The sequence below is a fragment of the Apteryx mantelli genome, chromosome 28 (assembly GCF_036417845.1).
Source record: "Apteryx mantelli isolate bAptMan1 chromosome 28, bAptMan1.hap1, whole genome shotgun sequence".
In the NCBI taxonomy this organism is placed as follows: Eukaryota; Metazoa; Chordata; class Aves; order Apterygiformes; family Apterygidae; genus Apteryx; species Apteryx mantelli.
Window position 1 is genome coordinate 1,778,083 of NC_090005.1, and position 13,576 is coordinate 1,791,658.

At 40.1% G+C, this 13,576-nt stretch overlaps 1 protein-coding gene across 5 annotated transcripts in view; it reads left to right on the top strand.

Moving 5' to 3' along the window:
* The window catches only part of FBXL20 (F-box and leucine rich repeat protein 20), a 42,997-nt gene that overhangs the window by 25,082 nt on the left and 4,339 nt on the right, over positions 1-13,576 (top strand). For 4 of the 5 annotated variants that reach the window (XR_010886490.1, XM_067312154.1, XM_067312153.1 and 1 more), the window contains exons 4-12: positions 1,430-1,504; positions 3,931-4,025; positions 4,471-4,539; positions 4,722-4,817; positions 6,098-6,224; positions 8,262-8,336; positions 10,069-10,199; positions 11,680-11,740; positions 12,304-12,348. Coding sequence is in view for 4 of the 5 variants with exons in the window: in XM_067312154.1 (XP_067168255.1) it covers positions 1,430-1,504; positions 3,931-4,025; positions 4,471-4,539; positions 4,722-4,817; positions 6,098-6,224; positions 8,262-8,336; positions 10,069-10,199; positions 11,680-11,740; positions 12,304-12,348 (774 nt within the window). In the remaining variant the exon portion in view is untranslated. The remainder of the gene's footprint in view (positions 1-1,429; positions 1,505-3,930; positions 4,026-4,470; positions 4,540-4,721; positions 4,818-6,097; positions 6,225-8,261; positions 8,337-10,068; positions 10,200-11,679; positions 11,741-12,303; positions 12,349-13,576) is intronic. The other variant, XM_067312157.1, reaches the window with a different exon arrangement.

Below are 13,576 nucleotides of genomic sequence, written 5' to 3' on the forward strand. Positions count from 1 at the left end.
CAAAGATACCTGCCAATCTCAATTTGTACTCCCATTTTTGTCACTCGCTTCTGTTTCCACAGGACATCTAAGAACAAGTCAGTCACAATGTGACACAGCAGGCACTCTAAAGGAGTAGAGTATTCGCACAGAGCTACCAAAAGGCCATATGTAATGTTCCCTACTGGATTGCACATTAAAATGTGCTGTGTCATGACTTGCATCCGCTAGTACGTTTCTTTTATATTTGAGCTATTACTTTTCTCATGGCAATAACCAGACCTTAAAACAATTATCCTCAATAAGATTTAAAGTGCAGAACTTACAGTTCTCCCAGCTTTTGTAAGTCTGTACATGGCTTGCACAAAGACTAATATATTGTGATGGAGATGTAGCTTAGTACATGTAGTGTGTGTAGCATAAAAATACACCTATATACATGCACTCTTTCATAATGATAGATTTATAGCTGTTACGAGATCTGGCTGTTTACTTTATGTATTAAAATTTTGGTTATAATATTGTGTTGATGACTTTTTTGCATTTATTAAGTGCTGAATTATTAACTTTCAATTCCTGATTCTCGTTCATACAAAAAATAGTATGTGAATTTTTTTTTACAAGCCCGTTGTCCCCTGTCCACCCCCCTTCCCCCTTAAAAAAAAAAAAAAAAAAAAAGCACTTAAAGGTAGTAAACTGTCATTACAGCAGTTGTGCATGGTTCTCAGGTAAGAGCAGGATGCTTTATTTGAACAGCTTACAAAGTTTTTTGAATTTCTCCATCTGTGGGACATAGCACCCCATGCAGCAAGCTGTGGAACTGCCTTGAACACCTTTTTCTGCTGGAGGTAAGAGAAGGTGTGCAGGATGACAGCCTCCGCCGTCTCTAACGGGATCTCACCGCATAGTCTTTGGTTCCTGTGCCACAGAGCAAGTCCTCCATGCCCTCAGACTAGCTTTGCTTCTCCTGTCAGTGTAGGTGCCTGGTGTAGTTCTGCACACATGACTTGCCCATGTCCTGGTATCCCTCATCTTCACGTTGGGCCTACTAGCTTCCTTAAAGGTGTAAGGAGTTGCTCTGCTTGATTTAGCCGGTGCTGGTGATGCTGATTAAGGGATTAGATTCCAGCCAGAACTGTGAAGATGCCCTAACTTCAGCAGTGCCTCCTGTCGTGGGCCCGGCGTCTACCCTTCCCGCGGGCGCAGAAGTGTCTGGGGCACGTTAGACTTGCCTCTTTCGGGGACTTGCGAAGAGTGGGCCGTGTAGGTGAGGTGACTCTTGTCTGAACAAGCGATGCTGGTAACTGAACAGTTTTCCTTGTTGGCTGTAATTACTTGTTGCTTTTTCATCTAAGCAGAATGTTGTTTCTAAAAGGAACAAACTGTAACTAGGTCCCCACTGGCGTTTTTTCATATTAACAACACATTTACATTTTTTCCCCCGATAAAGGCATGGAATGTTCTGGCCCTGGATGGCAGTAACTGGCAGCGAATTGACCTGTTTGATTTCCAGAGGGATATTGAGGTATAATTAAGTGACATACAAACCCATTTTTCTTGTTAAAATGTAATTACAGCCTAGAATGGATTAATACTCCCAGCGTAACCCTTTTTACCTTCCCTGGAGATAGAAATCATTAATTTCAGTTCTTCTTAGCTTCAGGGAGTCTTTAAAGTCTTGGCAATCCATTCAGCTTTTGAAAATGGACAGAATTATATATCTGTATCAAGACTTAAAGGTAGTAATAGAAGGAGAGTATTTTTATGTGCATTCTGAAAACAGAAATAAGTAGGGAAGGTAAGTTCTTGTGAAAATTATTGCTTATGTATAGCAGAACTTAGGCTACTTTTCCTTTCACTCAAAAAATGCTTACATAAGCTCAGACGTAGACCATTAAGACTGTGAACTTTCTTTCAAACATGACCTGCAACATGTCTCTCTTCCTGTCTGTCTTTAATATTAAAAATTGAAACATAAATGAAGATGATACAGAGGGACCCTAGATCAAAACTGCTCCTAAAAGATGTTGCTTTGGAAATGCCTCTTTGTATCTAGTATGGATATGTTAGTTGTGGACTACGTAGCTCTGATAGGAGTGGATGGTGTTGTCATGCTGTTCTGAAAGTTCAAAGTGCATTAAACAGAATAAGAGACAAACCCTGAGTTTCTTATTGGAATGTTTATATTCTGTTTAAAATATTTTGGAGAAGGGAGGTAGGGAGTGTATCATTTTTAACTCCTTAGACAGGCATAAACCAGAGGATCCCTGAAGATTCACACCTGGTGGGAAATGTACATAATATTTGTAGAGAAAAGAGTTAAAATAATCTCTGCCAGCCAGGTATCTAAGCAGCTGAGATACGTGGGTAGAGGACATGCCCGTGACAGTATGGTGACTTCTGTATGCTTGCAGGGGTCCGAGTGGCCTGAGACACCTTGAAGGAAGTAAACCATGTGATTTTTCTCAATAATAAATACCTAATTTCTTAACATGCCCTGAAAGTTTTGGACCCATGTAATTATTTGCTTTCATAGGGGTACAGTGAAGTTATTAATGGTGCCTGGTGTATGGAGGGAACAGGAAACGAGGGCAGAACTTCATCGCCATGCTACTTTCTCTGGGCTGTGTAGGAGGGAGAGAGAGAGAGGAATGCTGTGAATATAAACTAGGCTTTTCCCCGTTCTTGAGTGGTTTTTGCATGGTTTTAACATCTCCCTGTTCCCTAACATCACTCTGTACATAGAAACACATGTTCTTTCTTAAGCATCGACTTCCCCTTTTGAAACAAAGTGCTTTAATATGTTGTACCTAACCTAAAAGTACCTGCTTAGACTTTCTCATATCCTAAATGTTGTTTGCTTTAAAGGAACACAAATCCAGCAATTGATATAAATTCCATATATTGTATAAGTGTATTTGAATCCTCTAATCCAAGCATATGAACTCATAGTCATGCTAGAGGAACTGCAAAAGTACACATACTGGCTCGGATTCTCCAGCCTTTCTACACTGAAACACAGGTTGGGCTTTCGGTCTTCTGTCGGCCTTTAGCCAGTGCAGCACTTCAGCAGTGAGCCGCAGCTACGCGAGTTCTTCCCATAGCCTGGGAAAGTAAGTGGCCAGATTTTACCAGAGGCTCATGCAGAGATCTGGTTAAGCTGGTGTCCCTTTTTCAGCTGTGAAATTACTTCGTAGCTAGCCTACTTGATTTTATTTTATTTTCTAATTGGGAAAGGATTTTATAAAAACATCTCTTCAATCAATATAGAGATCTTAAATGTCAACTAGTACTTGAAGTGGCTGATATTGCTGTCCTGTGATGAACAACCATGTAGAATATAGTAGAGGGCACGGTGTTTGAATTGCTGGACAGCGATATAAATGTTTTCTCAATGGTTTTTTTTGCACTTTGAACAAAGTGGTAAATATCTGAGAAAATGCTGTGCATTGAAAATGTGCACTTAAACTGCACTTAAACTTGCACTAGATCTCTTGAAAACAAATGTTTGAATCCCTTTTTCTGTGAGAATAAAACTGCCTCGTCTGTCTTTTGAATAGAAATTTATCTGTTTTTAGTACACTCGCTGTACTTATTTGCAAATCTCACTGCCTGTTGTGCAGCAGTGGCGTTGCTTCTTTCATCTTTCTTGGGCAGTGTGTATCGATGTCCAGGAGCTCTGGACTGGAGGAAATTCCTCAAACATTAGCCTGAGCTTGCCGACTCTGGCTTTAGGTAATTGTTTCTTGTCTCTCCATCTTCAGAAGCTGAATAATTCTCCCTCTCCCTGTCTTAGATTATTATGATGGCATTTTTGTTTTCTTAGCACTATTTTACCTAGAATAACAAACTGTTGTTAATCTGCAAAGTTTTGAATTCAACTTTGTCAATGCTGAGGTCAGTTTTGGTTTTTTTTGATTTTTTTAATGTAAATCTTTCTGTCTCCGACAGGGCCGAGTAGTTGAGAATATTTCTAAAAGATGTGGGGGTTTCTTGCGGAAGTTAAGCCTGCGTGGCTGTCTAGGAGTGGGAGACAACGCGTTAAGGTAGTGGTATGGCTTCTTTCTGCTCCTAAATACAATGGAAAGAATGACTCATTTTCTGCCATCACAGAGTACTGGAATAATTTGTGAATACTTTGGGACTGAGACCTTAAGGATGTGTGCCTAACTTAAAACCTCAGAAGCAGTAACATATAAGCCTTTTTAATTTATCGGTTTCTAGCTTAACACAGTAGCTATTTTCCTCAATTTAAATAAATTACCAGCTGCTACTACAGGATAAGTAGTAATTGGCACTGAATCACAAACTTTTGCCTTTAGACTGGGAAGTCCCAACACAAGATGCGGGGCAACACAAGTTACTTTTATTTTTGCTTGAGACAGTTGCTTAAAACTTTCTGATGCATTGAGGTTAAAGCAAATGCTTTTTTAGAACGTAGGGAAATCTGTCACCTAAAAAAAGCTATGTTTTGCCTTTTCTCTAATGAAGGACATTTGCACAGAACTGCAGAAATATTGAAGTACTGAACCTAAATGGCTGCACCAAGATCACAGATGCGTGAGTAATGTTCTGTTCCCCCTATCATCCTCTTTACTGCCTGCACCATATTGTTTTCTCCTTCCCCTTTTTAAGGGGAGGCCAGATTTGGGTGTACAGTAGGCAATATAATGCATGTCATATGAAATGTGTATGACTTTGAATAAATGTATCACATGAGACTGTCGTATGTTCTCTTGCAGTACATGTACCAGTCTTAGTAAGTTCTGCTCTAAACTCAGGCACCTTGATTTGGCTTCCTGCACTTCCATAACCAACTTGTCTCTGAAAGCACTGAGGTAGGAGCTGACAACATTGATGACATTTGCCGGTTGTCTCCAGATAGTTTGACCTGCCGTTGCCCCATGTGTCTCATACGTCTCAGAGGAGACTGAAATAGGCTGAGGTGCAACTATGATTAGAATCCAGGCATTCCCCAGCAGAGCTCAGCATTCACGTGTTACGCCTCCTAGTTTGCAGAAAGAGAGAGGAAGACTCAGTAGAAGCTGCCCTCGAGCTTGCTTATATCCATCCTGGTGATTATTAGCAGTGGAAGAATAATTATATTGTATTACAGTTTTGGAGGAGGGATTTTGGGGGAGAGGCAAAAAGAAGGAAAAAGTCTTAGTCTGCCTTTTTAGGTGCTTGTTTACTAACAGTCAGCTTCTGGATTGTAATTGTACTGTTGCATATGTAGCTAGTGTTGTATAGTTAGAAGGTGAACATCAGCCTGTGACTATTTGTCTTTTTAAACTGCTTAGGAGACACATAACTACTTAAATCTGCTAAATGGAAATGCCAAGTAATCTAGAAAAGGAAGGGAAAGACAGACATTGGTGGGAAGAGATTGGGACAGAGAAAAGGAGGCAAAAAACCACTAAAGGTAACAATAGGGGCTGAGCTGTTAAAAAGATTAAGTAGTGTCCTAGCTGTATCACTGAAAAATACTGAAGAGGGTGCATCTAGACACTGAAGGAAAAATGTAGATTTGGAAGAGCAAATAAGTGATTAAATTATTTTATAGCTACGCTTTGAGCATGATTTTTCTACCCTCCAGGGGTTTCATATTTGTCCCTAATTTCACTTGATCAAATTTGTGCTGCAGTTATCTCAAATACATGATGGCATGTATACCTCTGCGTGATTGCAAGTCACGTGTGTGAATCTTACTCCTACTGGCAGCTATTTGCAAATGCAAAATTACACCTGGAAAGTTAGAAGGAGCACAGCAGAAGTCAACCCTCTGTTTGCATTTGGATGAGGGTGGTTTGCTGTGTGCAGATCCAGAAAGCCCATAAACATTGTCCTAGTATAAGAGTTGGGAGGTGCCCAAAATGGGGTGAATCAGTCGTCTTTTGCTCTCCTATAAGGAGGCTAAACCTCCTGATCCTGCCTTTGGAGAGCTCTTCACATCTGGAGATGTTTGACAAAGAGAAGTTCCCTGCGGGGCTGTGGGTGGGGGTGTACTTCCTGTGCTCATGGGGATTCCAGAAATGGGAATTTCCTAGATTCTGGCTTGAAACAGAATTTCTTTCCAAAAAAAAAAAGTTTCCACCCACTTTTCTTTTTGCCTCCCAAGTGAGGGATGCCCACTGCTGGAACAGCTGAATATCTCCTGGTGCGACCAAGTGACTAAGGATGGCATCCAGGCTCTGGTGAGAGGCTGTGGGGGACTCAAAGCCCTGTTTCTGAAAGGCTGCACGCAGGTACGGCTCTACAGAGAACACTCAAATTGAATAATAACTGCTAGTTTCTTTCTGCTGTAACTGAAAGTATGGGGATGAAGTATTGTAGATTTTTTTCTACTTCCAGAAATATTAGTTACTGAAATTATTCACAGTCTGTCTGTTGGAGGTTAAGTGCTTTTATTGAAATTCCTTAATAGCTTTAAGCTCAGCATGAGTAGTAGGACAGTGAACAAATTGCATATCTAGCTGTGAAATCATTCTTCTTTTTTTTCCCATTGGGAACACACAGAGCAAAGTTTTCGTGTGTGTGTATTTTATTTTTAAGAGAAGATAACTTTGTTATTCATGGCTGGACCCTTTTCTGGAAGGCTCAGAAAATTTTAGAAAGCCTGACTGTACTTTCATCTGTAACCACGTGAAAGAATTTCCTCTACATGTCGTTTGGATTTCTAGCTAGTCAAAGAGAATCACATTGTACCTGACTCTCTGTAAAGACTTCTCTGCAGTCAGTTAGAAACATTATGCTATTCCCTTAAGTGTATCATATAGCTCTTGAGATACGACAGTACATTTTGAAGAGACTGCACGGAAAGGTCTGCAGTGCTCATTCTTTGGAATATAAATGGTGCACTGACTTTTACAGCTGACACTTGTTTTCCTTCCTTGTTATTCCTTTTGTTATTTAGACTTAATTTCCTTTTAACCTTCCTCTTACTGTTTTATTTGTTGGATCACTGAAAAGTTTAATATGTTAAATGCTTCCCTATATTACAACTTTTCTAAGTAGCAATATCAATTATGAACTAGGCCATGGAGAACATCTACCATGAGTATTACTCTTTTAATGAGTGGGACCTCTTTGCAATGCTATTTTGCAAAGAATATGGGGACTAATTACTGTTTCTTTACTTAAATGAGGTGGGAGTTTTCTAATGCACAAATAGATCAGACTAGAAGGGAGCAAACATGCATCTCAGAATCTTGTCCTTGAAAAAGGAGAGTAAAGCTGACCCTGCTGGAGTTGAAAGCTGTGACCCAAAGACTCAAGAGAGTTTAAGAGCCTCAAGATAGACTTGGAAACTGATCTCCTTGATCTCTTTGGTTCTTATACCCAAAACACTGAAAGTGCTCATGTGTTTTGGATTATTTTTTTCTTGAGGGGTGGGGATTTCTTAAGCGTGAGTCAGTAAGTGCCATTTTCATCTACTGTGTATAGGTAAACAGCTATATGTTTTTATTTTGCAAAAAGCGTGTTTCTCCTGTGCATGCACACAGAAAGCCCTAAAAGGTTAGCATGATAAGCAAAGCAATAATACACTTGTTATGTGTATAAAGCAATAATACATTTTTTGTGTGCAAACAAGCTTAGCTGTAGGGGCTATAGTCAGTCATTTTTCAGTAATTTATATTACTGTTGCGTTTTAATTCATAAGATGGGTATATGTGGCTATAAAAAGATGACTTGATCAGAGACATAACAATCAGCCTATTTTCAGTTTAGATTATAAAAACAGCTTGAATTTCTAGTAATTTATGGAGTCCAGAGAAATATTGATGGCAATACATCCTTGTTATCAATTATTTGCCATCTGTTCTTACAGATTTAAGAATAGCAGGCTTTCTTATCTTCAGAAAGCAACATGAATGTGTTTTGTGCTCCCTATGATGAAATAACACTTTGAGAGAGAGAGAGAGAGTTCAAGTATTGCAATATAAAAATGGTGTTACTTATAGGCCCTCACTGGAGCCTAATGAAGCTTTTCCTTAATTCCTGTAAATAGTTTCTGATTTCACTTCTTGCTTTCTTAGTCATGCATGTTGGATCAGATCAGCATTTCTTTAAATCAGTAACTTAGTGCTGTGGGTCTTTGAACTCTGTCCCTGAGATGGTAAAAAGTGATGTGCACTCATTGCTGTTTATTTTGAGACTGCGATGTATTGCCCTCCTTCCCCATAGATATCCCAACTGTGGATGTTTTATTGTTCTCAGAGCTTTCTTTGAAGATTGCTCCAAGTATTAACAGGTTGCTTCAGTCTCTAAATTTTTCTTTCCAGCTTGAGGATGAAGCTCTCAAGTACATTGGTGCACATTGTCCTGAACTGGTGACTTTAAACCTTCAAACATGCTTAGTAAGTAAGCCTTCTTACGATCTCCCAACTCAGCCAGCATTGTGCATTTGGAGACCATCTAAAAACGCAACCATGCAGAACGTACTCCGTCCCAGAAACATCGTCATCTGTGCTGACAGGGCAATTGTAAATTTGTAAGACTTTTAAAAAGAGTTGATAAAAAACAGCTTTTTGGTAGCATTTGGTAATGTTGAATAAGCCCCCGAAACAGTGTCTTAGCATTCAGTTTGTCAGAACTGTTTGTCTCTTTGCCCTGCCCACAGGGCTTGTAAACTCATTTGCAGGACTAGCTGGAAAAATTCTTTCCATTGGGCTGGAATGTTTGTTCTAGCCAGACTCACTCCAGTCTCTCTTTAAAATTGAACCGAGAAGCGCAGTTGCCCTGCACAGAAAGACTGTAAACCAATTATTCTGCAATGCCAAAAATATATGTTTAAGCCAAAACAGGAATTGTAATGAGCTTTTTATACATACCCTCATGCAGTTAGTCTGACGCAGTGAATGACTAGGCACTCCCCTCCATTTCCACTGAAGTGGGCAAGGCTTTGGGGGCTGCAGGACTGTCCTTTTTTCTGTCCTGTTTAAGGAGTAGCTTTACCAAATACTAGACTGACTAGAGATTTGGTGTCCATCCATCTGAGACTGGGTACTTGCAAGGAAGGAGTAAACTGTTAGTAGCAAATGCCAGAACTGCACCTGGGATCTGGGCAAGAAGGCAGAAAAGGGAGAGGCAAACAGGCAGAAGGGAGAGGAAAACAAGTAAGATTCCTTGTTCACCTTAATTGAAAATACCATGTTGTACTCAGCTTCCATTTCATCCCACTCCAGTACTCAGGCTTATCAGTCTACAGGTTTGCTCTTTTAAAAGAAGCAGTGTCTGTCCCTAGCTTTTCCATGTTGAAACTGAGTTGAATCTGGCTGGCTGCAGAAATCTAGAACCTAGGAAATGAGTGAGGTTTGACTGGGCCTCAAGCATACGTGTCCTGTGCCACCTCTGTCCCTTTTTCTCTTCATCTTCTCCCACTGCGTGCATTGCTCTTGGTCCCATGCGGCTTCTTGGCACAGCCATGCTATGTCCCAGAACCTCGTGCTCTTGCTCATGCAGGGTAACATCTGGAACAGATTCGTGTATTGTTGCCACGCCAGCCTTGTTAGCAGAACAGACCGCAAAGGGCTAGAGTGGCCCCTCTGTATCCAGGGTTGCAGCAAGGTTGATGGAGTTACTATGCCATGGCGTGAATTTGATGTGATCTGGACTGTAAGCCTGTGTCTTGCAGTTCAGGTTTTGGTCCCAAACCATTGAGGTGTATTTTTAAAAGCCTGTTTGTAAGGAGAGAGGGGAAAAAAAGACCTCCTTATTTTCTGGATGACTGTGACTTTTCAGGTGCTTTTTTTATCTTGACTTTTCATTTGCTCTTTATGAGCAAGTGTTGCAAAGGAAGTCAGGAGACTGCTTCTAGGCCTTCTGTTGCCCCCTCTTTCCCCATTGTTCAGTAGCCCCACTCAGAAACGTTTCCCGCATGTGGAATTGCTTCCAGAATATTGCTGCAGAGTGCCTTATCCTGTTTCAGCTGCTCCTGTGGAATATTCGAATGCGTTTTTTTTGCTTGAAAGTAGCATAACTTGGCCTGAGTTAAGCGCCTGCTTGGAAGTCTGAGGGCAAAATATGCAGTGCATTGCACCTCCACCTACGTTGTTATGGCTTGTGATGATGTTGTTGTTTTTCTTGTAGCAAATAACAGATGATGGTCTCATTACAATATGCAGAGGATGCCACAAGTTACAATCCTTGTGTGCCTCAGGCTGCTCTAACATTACAGATGCCATCTTGAATGCCCTGGGACAGAACTGCCCAAGGCTGAGGTAAGTTTTCGGTGCAGGGTTACCTAAGCTTCAGTGACCTGTTGCACATTGAGCAAAGGATCTTGGTGACCTGGTCATATTATATTTGAGCTGCTTTAGACTCTGAAGGTCTCTGTAGTCTGAAAATGTGCTTTCTTATCACTGAGCTTATTTCCAGGCATTTGCTATGAGGTGATAGCAGTTGTACCCAAACTTTGGTTTCTAAACTCGTGCAAGTAGAACAGTGATAAAAGAGCTCCCTGCTGTGGTGGTGTGTACTGCCAATAGATTCACTTGGTAACAGTCTCCTTCTAAACCATTGTATGTCTACTTTTGTGGGGTTTTTTGTTTTGTTTTAATGCAAAACAGTTGAGGTTATGTTACTCTTGTACTGAGAACTGAAAACACATTTAATCAATATCTTTTTCCTCTTAACATGTGATTTTAACAGGGTTTTAATGATTTTATAGCAGATGGAATTGTGTTAATTTTCACTTTGCTTGAAAAAGTGGGCTTCCAGCATCATCTCTGCAGGTGCTTGCTTTTTTATTATTTTTTAAGACGCTTATTTTTATTAGGACAAGTTTCTTCAGGAAGATTTTGCTATAATTCAGGAAATGGCCAGGTGCAGAAAGAAGATACAGTTATTATCTGGCATCTGTAACAGCTGAGTGGCCTGAATTAAATGGCATAAGATATGGTGTCTTCCAGGAAAAAAAAAATCCTTTTTCTGTGATAAGCTCATTTAAAGAATTGTGGGTACAAAGTGCAGCATACAAGTATATGGAAACCAAAGAGGAAGGTAAAACATGATTTCAGTTCCAGATGGTTTCTGTGCTTATGTTTGACGGCAGTTTTACAGTATTGAGTTTTGTAAAGCACAATGTATAATGCATTTCAGGAAAGTTGGCTTTCTTTTCTATAAAGGTAGATAAATACATTAACACTAGGAAGTAAATGTCTATAGAACTGCAGTGACTGTTTGGCAGAAAGTTTATCTGTTGTCACAGAAGCAAGCAGTTTGCCTCCTAGAAGACTTCAAAATTTTCTATCATGGCATTAAATATTTATTCTTTCATGCCCGTCTGCCAGGATGCCATGTATACTATCTTGTATTATACCCTTTTTCACGGTGAGCTCTGCGCTTGGGGTGGGAACCAGAGGAGATTGCTTGGGGAGGTTGTGGAGCGCCCAGCAGTGAAGATTTTCAAAAGCACCTTAGGCCAACATTTGTCAGAAAAGAGAGATTAGAGCTGTCCTGCCTTGAAGCAGGGTACGACTGAATGACCTTTGGAGTTCCCTTTTAGCCTGACTTCTTTTTCTGTGTTTTTTCCTGTGACCTACACTCAGGTATAGAGGGTGGATGCTCTGTGCAAATTATCCTCTCAGAGAGCACAGCCTAAACCGGGTCAAACTTTTCTGGGTTGCTGGAAGCTTTTAATGAAACACTCTGAAAAGCAAAATGACTCCACCATGGTTATTATAAATTCTTTCTGTGCAGAATATTAGAAGTTGCAAGGTGTTCTCAACTAACAGACGTGGGCTTTACTACTCTAGCTAGGGTAAGTGCTGATTTCCACTTGTTCGCCAAGTATCTCTGCTTTGTTTTCTTGATAGATCTAAACTAACAGTAGCTTTCTCTGAGTGCAGATTCTTGTCATGTTTTCAGTTTTGAAGCTTGAGTGGAAGTTAGGTGATGTAAATTAGGTTGTACGTAATACCTGACATCTTCAGGATTGTCCCGACCCACACATCTAGGAGGACGTGCATCCAAATTGAGATGTCTAATACTTGGGAGTTATAATCTCTTAATGTTGGTTGTACTAGATTAATGTGTCCTCTACGACTGACCCTAAATTTAATTTCCTTTACTTTCTATGAATAAAGAAAACTTGGTGCCTGTAAATGAGAGAAATTGCTAGATTTTCTTTAGTATACTTGATTTTCTTTAGTATATTTGATTTGCTTCTTAAAGAAGCAGTGAACTTTCCTTTCAGTCATGACATTTTCATGGAGAAAACCCTTCCCTTCTAAAAAAGGATTCTCTCTTTACTGTAGACGTGTTTATATTTGCTGTCTGAACTTTGCACTTAGTTTGTGCACTCGATCTTCTGTTTGTTCCTAGAACTGCCATGAGCTTGAAAAAATGGACCTGGAAGAGTGCGTCCAGGTAGGAGGTGCCACCTCTAGCTGTTACGTTTTTTAGCACAAAGTCCCAGCGGTGTGGAAAGATGGCTTGTGATGGATACTTCCACATTTCTAGCACTGCAGCAAAAATAAAAAGATGGTAGATTGCGTTTCCAACTGAAAACTCCTTTTAGAGTCCTGAACAAAGACAACCAGATATATTTGGATAAGAAAATACTGCTTTTGTAGTTTGATCCTTTGTTCATATTTTGTAACAATAAATGCTGCCATAACTGTAATAAACAATCTTTAATAGCAATAGATGTGTCCTGAAGACCATGTATATAGAACTGTGAACCCTTGACACAAGATTAAGGCCCAGAGTAAGATCTTTGCACGTAAGATAAGGGAAAGTGTGCGCTACAAATGTTGTTAGAGATAGTAGAAATTACCTGTTTTGAAAAAACATAGCCAGAATGTTTGAACAGCAGTGATTTTGCAAGAAAGGAGATGGCAACAGCTCGCAATAAAACTGAGATGCCCATTCTATCACAAGCCTTCCTAGAAGGCAACGGGATGTAATGCTTCACCAGTTACCGAGTCTGTTATTGTTGACTCTGTGCTGCAGGTTTCTTCAGTAGTTTTAGGCATGTCTTTCATTTGTAATTCGACACTGTCCCATCGAGTGTGTGCCATGGACTGATTACCATTTCAAGATAACACTTACAGGGAAAATGATTGCATTTACTCAAGATCTTATGGAAAAATCTGCCAACCCGAAGGACAGATTGGAGTTAGATAAAGACGGTGGAGATAATAAGATTTTGCTTCCTGCCATGAGAACAGTTTGACCCCAGTATTCTGTACTTCCTGATGTTTACAGGGCAGATATTCAGGAGATCACAAGAGGAACTTAAAACGGTCCAGACAGGAAGTGATTAAAAAAGTTAGCCCAAAAAGGAAAAAGGAAAAATTGGGCTGTGTCCTTGGACTGCTTTGAACAAAGATAGCACAGCAAGTTCCCTTCTGAATGCTTTTAGATTAGAATTCCATTGTGTCGAGTCTTTCTTTCTTCCTGAAAAACTAATGAAGAACAATTCAGCAATCTACAGAGCTGTTAGAAGGAGATTTTAACACCTCTAATGCTTTCAGGGACAAATATTTAGGAGACTTTGTTTTGTTGAAGTTGTCTGCTCACTTGTCTCTCTCAACTGTGAGCTTGCTTCATGACAGCTACCTAAGGAAGTATGAAATAACAGCAATGCAAACTC